Source organism: Aulostomus chinensis, chromosome 7, assembly GCF_037954235.1.
Source record: "Aulostomus chinensis isolate RoL2024-O1b breed Wild chromosome 7, RoL_Achi_v1.0, whole genome shotgun sequence".
In the NCBI taxonomy this organism is placed as follows: Eukaryota; Metazoa; Chordata; class Actinopteri; order Syngnathiformes; family Aulostomidae; genus Aulostomus; species Aulostomus chinensis.
In genome coordinates, this window is record NC_141326.1 from 576,360 (window position 1) to 585,000 (window position 8,641).

Below are 8,641 nucleotides of genomic sequence, written 5' to 3' on the forward strand. Positions count from 1 at the left end.
TGTGTGTGTGTGTGTGTGTGTGTGTGTGTGTGTGTGTGTTGTGTAATCCTACACATTATTCCAGCTATTCAAAGTTTTAAGACCAAAATCAACCAAACAGATCTTTAGTTAAGTCAATATTGTAACATAATAACTACAGAGCAGAGGTATGAAAATAGAATAGGAATTGAATAACACTGGACTTGAAAGTGAAAACTGCAAATGGTGGAGGTCTAGGTGAAAAAAAAGAACCTTTTTTGAACTGTTCCTCTGCATTTGAGGATCATCCTGAACATTTGTACTGGTGCACCAGTGTTTTCCCAGCAGTCACAAAATACCAATCTCATGTGCACCAACAGTCAAGGATAGAGAAACCAGCTGTTTTCTACGGTAACACTCAGAATCCATTAAAAATGTATTGGTTGTTCAAATCCTCCCATTTCTCCTCAATGATGCAACTCTAATGTACAAGGTGAAAAAGCCCCAGTTCTCTGTCGCTCAAAAACCATGCGGTAAAGTATGTAGCACTCTAAGAGGGATATGGCAGCAGCAGGAGTTTAACAGATCAAATGACAGGCATTTTGAGTTACTCTTTTTTAACATTAGATCGCTTCATTGTGTTCCCGCAGACAGTGTCAGTGTACTTGTAAAGTACAAAGAAAATTATACATGATTAAAAAAAAAAACAAAAAAAAACTGAAAAGTGCAGAGTGCAAAAGTATTCAGCCCCTTTTCTCTGAGGGCAACCAGTTGCCTTCAGAAGTTGCCTGACGGTTGCTGAATGAGGGAAGGTTGACCTCATGACTAAATAGTGTCCAGCTGTGGGTGATCTAGTCAAGGAACACACCAGACAGGTCAGGGATGAAGTTGAGGAGAAGTCTGAAGGAGGGTGAGGTTTAAAAAAAATAAATAAATTCCAAAGCCTTCAACATCTCACGGAGCACTGTTCAATCCATCGCCTGGACATGAAAAGAGTATGGCACAACTGCAAGCCTACCAAGACACGGCCGTCCACCTGAACCTACAGGCCCAACAAGGAGAGCACTGATCAGAGATGCAGCCAAGAGGCCCCTGGTGACTCTGGAGAAACTGCAGAGACCCACAGCTCAGGTGGGGAATCTGTCCACAGGACACCTACTGGTCCTGCACTGCACAAATCTGGCCTTTGCAAAAGAATGGCAAGAAGGCATTAAAACCAAACCATAAGAAGTCCCGTCAGCAGTTTGCCAGAAGCCATGTAGGGGACACAGACAACATGTGGAAGAAGCTGCTCCAGTCAGATGAGACCAAATTTGAACTTTTTGGCCGAAATGCAAAATGCTGTGTGTGGTGGATAACTACTGCTGCACATCACTCTGAACACACATGGCCACTGTCAAACATGGTGGTGGCAGCTTCAGGCTCTGGGGTGCTTCTCCTCAGCAGGGACAGGGAAGATGGATGGAGCCAAATACAGGCAATCTTGGAAGAAAACCTGTGGAGTCGGCAAAAGGCCAGAGACTGGGGTGGAGGTTCACCTTCCGGCAAGACATCAGCCCTCAACATAAAGCTGGGGCTACAATGGAACGGTTTAAAACTACACATCCATGTGCTAGACTGGCCCAGTTAAAGTCCACGCCTAAATCCAATCAAGAATCTGTGGCAAGACCTGAAAACTGCCATTCACAAATGCTTTCCTTCTAATCTGACGGAGCTTCGCCTGTTTACACATCTAGAGGCTGGAATTTTTGCCCATTCGTCTTTGCCAGAGCTGGTAGAGACAAACTCCAAAGACCTGCAGCAGGAACTGCAGCAAGAGGGTACTACAAAGTCTTGACTCAGGGGGGCTGGAAACTTTTGTGCACTGCACTTGATTTATTTGTAAAAACAAAATTTACAATTGTGTGCCACTTTGTGTTGGTCATTCACATAAAATTCCAATAAAATATAGTCATGTTTATAATGTGACAAAATGTGGGCAAGTTAAAGGGGTATGAATACTTTTGCAAGCCCTTGTATCAACTTACATTCTGTCTATCAGTGTTGGAAATTGGCGAGGGCCAAGGGCCATTTGGCCCTCGCCAATTTCGCCCCGTTCCAGGAGCCAAAATTGCCCCCAAGTTTTTGCCAACAACTCTTTATTCTCCAGGTGTTATTAACAAGGTTGTGCTGATTGACGTGAATGCGCGGGTGTGTGCCCCCTCACACAGACAGCCCTCCTCACTACATCTCCTACCTGAGCTGCTGTGCTGCGGTAGATCATGGAACGCTACTTGGTTAAGCCAGTAAACCACCCACCGTCCAAAGGGAACCAGTCACAGTTCCTCCACCAGATACTCCCACAACTCCTGTCAACGCGTTAACAAGAGATGAACCCTGACAGCAACAATTTTGAACTGGAAACTCGACCGTGAAGCAGCATCATCCTTATTTGCTCTGGTCAGATCTCGTCTGGTAGCATGCAGCTGCCAGAGTGAGTGTAATATTACTCTGAGGTACTGTAGCATTACCGTTACATCATCCACGCGTGACTGACTCTTTAGCAAGGTAAACTGACATAATATTTAAGCTAGGCTATCCTAACTTTCTTTAGCTTGCTAACATATCATGTCAGTTGAGCATGACAGACCCAATGAGGCACGTCGTGGGAAATGGAAACTAAATTAAAATTATTTTTTATTTCACAAACTAGTTATTGTAAACTTACCAGTCAGGCTAATGGCTCGGTTTTAGTACACATGCGCTGTTGGGTTTTCAGTACCTGACACTGCATCCCTCTCTCTGCGGGGGTGCTGTGGAGCGACATGAGGAGTTGGAGCACCCTCTACTGGATACACAAGGACGTCCTTTCTAAGAAAAACACCGTATTAACGGCATTTTATTACTGAAATTTATGTGTTAAAACCGGTGTCAATTGGCCAACTTTTGGCTGAATACAAATTACGCTTAAATGGCTATTATCCACCGATTAATTGGTCGGGCTCTTAAAATAACCAAGCTTTAACTACAATTTTTTCCATGGCCCCTGATAATTTAAAATGCCCCCATTTTTTTTGACCGTGGTGGCCAAAATATTTTCTTAATTTCATACCCTGCTGTCTCCAGTCCTGACAAGTGCTATGGGGTGCTTCCTCAGAAATGACTTGTGAATGGGCTGAAGGCCCCAGCTTCACCCTGCCATCAGACCTCTGCCAGCATCATTAAATAAAATCTGACTCTGCTCCTCTCTTGGCACTTCACCTCCACCAGGTTTCATGAAAACCAGCCTGGTCGATTGGCAGTTTCCTGCTGACAGATGGAGTTATACCTGCTTCGCAGAGGTCACACCATTCAGTTAACTTGTCATTTTGATGGATGTGAGGATGTGGATTTTGGCCCCTCTCCTTTGCAGGGTAGTGAGAGGGCAATGAAGGACTATATTTTGCTATTAATCAATCTCTTAATCAGTGGATTACTTGCTGGGTCAAGGAAATGTGTTTGAATATCACAAAATCAGGTCATCTAATTGTCAGTGCTGACTGGACATTAGAATGTGTGATGACGCGATCATGTGATGTTACATTTGCTCTCCATAGTTAAACATCAACTACAGCAGAGTCTGGTGGTCCTGGAGAGGTTCACCAACCTCAATATGAAGACAGAAACATGAGTCCTGATGGCTGCTGGTCCTCAACCAGCCTGGTGGTTACATTCAACTCTGCTGATCCACCACAATAATGAAGTACTGGCACTCTACGAGAACTCAGCTCAGAAATGAGTCCAGAGATCCGAACTGGTCACTTTAAGCTCGTCTCCTCCTGGGAATTCTGCCTGCACATGGGAATTCTGCCTGCACAGGTGAGAGCCAGAACAGGAGCGTTGCTCCTCACCTGCTTCAGCTCGGCTGCAGGGAAGGCTAATGAGGTGACTCAGTGGATCCCCTTGGTCTTTTCCAGCAGGCTTGTGTTTCCCTCTGTATTTTTCTGAATGAAAAACCTGTCGGAAGTCTTGACCCCCCCCAACTTATCCCATCATGTGTGACAATGTTGATAGTTGGGCAAGGTTGAGGTGGAGCTTCCAGGTGTTGAATAAGAAAACCCTCAGACCTGCTGTTCTCATGCGTTGACCCAACGATGGCGCTACTGAGCTTTCTAAATACGCACACTCCGTCTCGGACCCCCCCATTGAAACTGGAGTCTAGAACCAAGTTAGCCCTGGCAGCCCACCCCGTCTGTGACGCACTGGGGGGAACTATGTCTATGCTAACTTGTGCAGGAGCCGTCATGGTGGTTTTGAACAACAGTTGCTCCCTCCTCTTCCACATACACCTGCACCCCCTCCAAAGATGCTGATTGGTTTGTTTCAGACACAAAAGACTGACTTGAATCTTGACAAGACGGTTTCTCTCCAACACTCAGAAGCAGGTAGGAAGGCCAGCTCCACCCCAACCATGCATCATCATCCCATGTGTGCGTGTGTGTTTTGTACCTTGAGGTTCTACCAATTCTAGCAATTTCTTATCATGAACTTTGAGACAATAAACTATTTCCTTCAATGCTAAACCCAAGACTTCCCTCAAAAGAAAGATCTATTTCACCCGATTACCTGGTGGACCAGTTCACCAGACAGTATTAAGTCCATGATCACTCAAGGTTTCTCTAACTGAAAAGTCAGTATGATAACCATACAGCCCTTAGAAAGGAAAACTGGGACAGCACACCAACCACACCCTAGGTGGACAGACTTTCTCCCCTTCAAGGCGTGTTTTCTATTGGCACAATTAATGATGATGAACACACAGAAATCAAGCATTTGGTGGCATTTCTCATGTTGCCTTTCGTCTTTTTTCCAAAGCAATTTACTTGGAAAGTACCTCAACTAAGAAGAGTACTACGTGATGACGCATCAAAGTGATGAGGATGGAGCCGTTATATGAACAGACTTCCCATGTAGCAGTACCAATGCACCGTCACACTAGCTGACACAAATATACCAACACAGGGCTTTGAAGACAGTGGGCCTGCCAGCTTTGTGATGCCTTTGGTGTCCTGTCCCTTCAGTGTTAATATTTAGAAAGTACAGTCATGCAGGATGAGTACTCACTCCACAACATCGTCCTGATCAGCAAACTCTTCGTCATTGAAGCCGAACTGCTCAATAAAATTGGACGTCATTTGTTGCATCTGATAATCAGAAAAGGCCTGGCAAAGCCCAGGACCCATGACAATGATATAGTCTTGGCTCTACACAAAGCTTACTTACAGTACAGAACATAGACCATGTTAAAACAGGGAATGTGTAACATGTAGGATAAAGAGGTTAATAAGTCAAGAAGCATCAACATGCATTTCAATTCAGATGCCAAAATGCTCTGATGGTCATCTAAAGTCACTATAAACGACCGCTCTTTAACATTAGTGGTTCAGTAAATTAATTCAAAACACAGAGGCATTTCTTTGATTGTAAATGTGGGACACAAAGTATTTACAGTTAAGTAGCACTAACATAATGCAGAAGCACCTTACGAGAACGCACACAGGCTCCATCTGGATGATGGACCTCTGTCAGTGCTGTCTAGTCGTTTCCCTTTGATTGGAAGAACTTTCTGGTTTGATAAAACGCTCCCCACTATAAAAAGAAGGGTCATTTCCTGGCTTCTAATGTGGAAATGTTGCTTGACTTTGTGTTTATTGCAGTATCTGAGCTGGACACCATTATCTCACAATTGTTCCACATTGTTCTAAAATGCAGAGCTCAGTTTCTTACTTTAATGAGGAACATAGATTTCTTTTCAAATTACTTTAATAACTTAAATTATTATTATTCAAATTACGCACTTGTTAAAAAAAAAAAAAAGGAAAAAAGAAAAGAAGAAATTACATGTTTGTTTTTAAACACAGTGATGTAATTGTCCTGGTGGGTCTACCAGACCAGAACATTGGTCAGGAGTGCATGAAGAACTCTGACTGTGAAGACTAACTTTTCTTTGAACATTGTTCTGTGGCACGACGGCCATGAAACTGGAGTAAATGGGCTCCACACGGTCAGATCTTTTCCAGACTTCGCACATCTGATGAGTCAGCTACAAGCTCACAGTGCCACCCAGTGGCGACAGGAAGTCAGCCTGATGTAAGACATTCAACTGGGCATCTGTGGGATGCTCTGGGTCACCGGCTTACATCGGTATGTTCCTGTCACTGGGAATATCTGAACTCTGCAGAGCTCTTGTGGAGGAAAGGGAGAAAACCCCCCAAGAAAGAGAGACTGCATTTTGTTGTATCATATTGATTTTCTCTAACCTGCATTATTTGCAGGCTCTGACTCGTTTACTGATCGGCCGACAAATAGACCGTATCAGCCTCTCACAGATATATTATATTGGCGTTTATCTTTTCAGCATATTCAAAACACAGAAAATGCAGATGTGATTTACAGCGGTGTTTTAGTGTCCAGCAGACTGCTTTAAAATCTGTATCGGACGCAACAATCCTACATCAGTCGGGCCATAATTAATTGGTTGGCTGGTTGGTTGGTTATTTTAAAATGTCGGTAAATTCTGAGTGCTGTGATAACATGGGATACATGAAATAAACACTATTACAAACTATGACATACGAGGCCCGTCTCATGCAGTTGTTTACTGCACACTGACCAGGGTTAACGATCCCCATCTAAGACTACATTTCCACTTGTTCAGCTTCAAGGCCTCCATCCCATAGCTCTCTACATCCAGAAAACCAAAAACCCTGTGTACATTGCAAACAATATATTTGTGGATCAGCTTAATTCATGTGGCTATTGGCCTGCATTCTGTGTGCGCAGTGTTTAGTTTAGGCTTACTTGTTGTAGAGAGGAGTCCTGATGAAAGCCACTGTCTTTAAAGTCTACCTCATCATCACTTGAAGAATGGATATGGTGTGTGTTCACCTGAGAAAAGACAAGGGTCACACATGAGCAGCCCCGTGACGCCCAAACCTGAGATATGCGACGGAAATGCTTAGATGATGAGTGAAGGGGTGTGCAAACTGAATAGATAGCTCCCATCCTTGATAAATTAGAAGAAACAACAAGGGATGGTTCGAACCTAAGCAGGGTCAAAGGTCAAAGTGTTCATTAGGTAGTTTCAGCAACAATCTTGCATGAATAAAGTAATACAATAAGATCACAAGAGTAATATACAGGGGTAGACAAATCAACTGGGTACATGAAACAGGCTTGAATACTTGATAGACCTGCAAGGATTCCTTTGCACTGAGATATTTAAAGTAGGACTCACATGTTACAAATCCTGGTGTCATTGAGCAGAGAGAAAATAAAAACTGACAAAGGCAAAGTTAAATCAATGACTGACACAAGGATCATTTTCAAAAATGCTTCGATATCAAACTCTTCACATAAAAAAAAACACATTGTGTCCAGGGCCTGAACATAAAACCTTTCCAAAGTAATGTTGTGACCTGCCTGTCTGAGATGAGCAGTGACAGGATAACACTCATCGGCACTTCTAACCCAGCTCCTGTGCTCACTAATGGGCTGCTGCCGATATAACAGGGGTCTCAGGGACACTTGATGAGGTAGATAATGAGGGGACACCACCGACTGAGTACTCTCCCACAGTGTGTGAGTGTTTTGAATTTCTTGGTGCAGTCACCCTGCCACATTTGCAGCTGTACTGGGTGGAAACCATCCCTTTGGCTTTGGACTCCACCCCTTTCACATATTTGGTATTAGAGCTGCCGACGGCCATCAGCTCAAATGCAACGTCATATCAAATCCTTCACGGGAGCTGAACTCAGCTCATCATACCTTCACCTCTACACCACTCATACACCAGTAGCAGTACTGACTGTGTACATGGCCACTATTTACAGTCTAAATGCCATGGCTTTTCATCAAATCAACCGTCTGCTGCACACTTTCCGTTTCTGTCATTTCTTCAATGTGTCATTCAAAATGTCTGTCATGGGGCTGTGTTCTGTTCTCACGACTGTTGTCTCAAACAAAATCTTAAGAGATACAGATGAGAGCCTCTTTAATCAATGTGCTCTCTGGCTTCAGTGGCAGGACTTTTAGATGTGGCAAAGTCTTTGAGGGCTTTTGTTTGAGTCCAATTCCTGGACATGGCTTGTGTGATTGATTCTACCATGTCAGCCGTGTCCTTGCAGATTTTGTGGCATTTGATTTCAAAGTGGCACTTAAAACATGACATTCAGCAGACACCATTATAAAGTGATCACAGCATCCTTCTGGAACACAGACCCCCCCACTTCAGTCCAAGGGGTTTCTAGCTGGAGGGTCTGGGTGAACGCTGGACAAACAGGTCCACTTTCCTGGAGTCATATCTTGCTTAATTGAGGCTGCTGATCCTATTGCCAAAGGGGTGGGAGGACTTGCATCACAGCGTATCAGTGCCAGCGTGGCCGAAGCCAGGTGTACTCACTAGGTCGACGGTGTTCCTCTTGTTTGTATCAGCCAGCTGCCCAGAAATGAAGGCCTCCCATTTCTCCCTGTCGTCTGCTGAGAGCTCTGTTGTTGATAAATGAAGAGCTGGAGTGAAGTGATGCCACAAGAATCTTTTTAACAGTTTCTGCTGTCAAGCAGTTGTGGCCAAAGTGTGTGACCAAGTCAGAATGAAGAGCAGTTCTTACCAGAGATGAGCTGTTGTATCTGCGGTCCATTCGGACCTTTGTCACAGTTATGAACT

General features: G+C 44.0%; 1 protein-coding gene across 11 annotated transcripts in view; it reads right to left on the reverse strand.

Annotated features, from left to right (window-relative positions):
- Positions 1-8,641, reverse strand: part of ppp6r3 (protein phosphatase 6, regulatory subunit 3) — a 57,322-nt gene that overhangs the window by 13,318 nt on the left and 35,363 nt on the right. For 9 of the 11 annotated variants that reach the window (XR_015116887.1, XR_015116890.1, XR_015116888.1 and 6 more), the window contains 4 exons: positions 8,586-8,641; positions 8,378-8,463; positions 6,778-6,864; positions 5,041-5,138 (listed from right to left, as the gene is read on the reverse strand). The exon at positions 8,586-8,641 is cut by the window's right edge and continues 60 nt beyond it. Coding sequence is in view for 8 of the 11 variants with exons in the window: in XM_086207985.1 (XP_086064111.1) it covers positions 5,041-5,138; positions 6,778-6,864; positions 8,378-8,463; positions 8,586-8,641 (327 nt within the window). In the remaining 3 variants the exon portion in view is untranslated. The remainder of the gene's footprint in view (positions 1-5,040; positions 5,139-6,777; positions 6,865-8,377; positions 8,464-8,585) is intronic. The other 2 variants (XM_086207991.1, XM_086207988.1) reach the window with 2 other exon arrangements.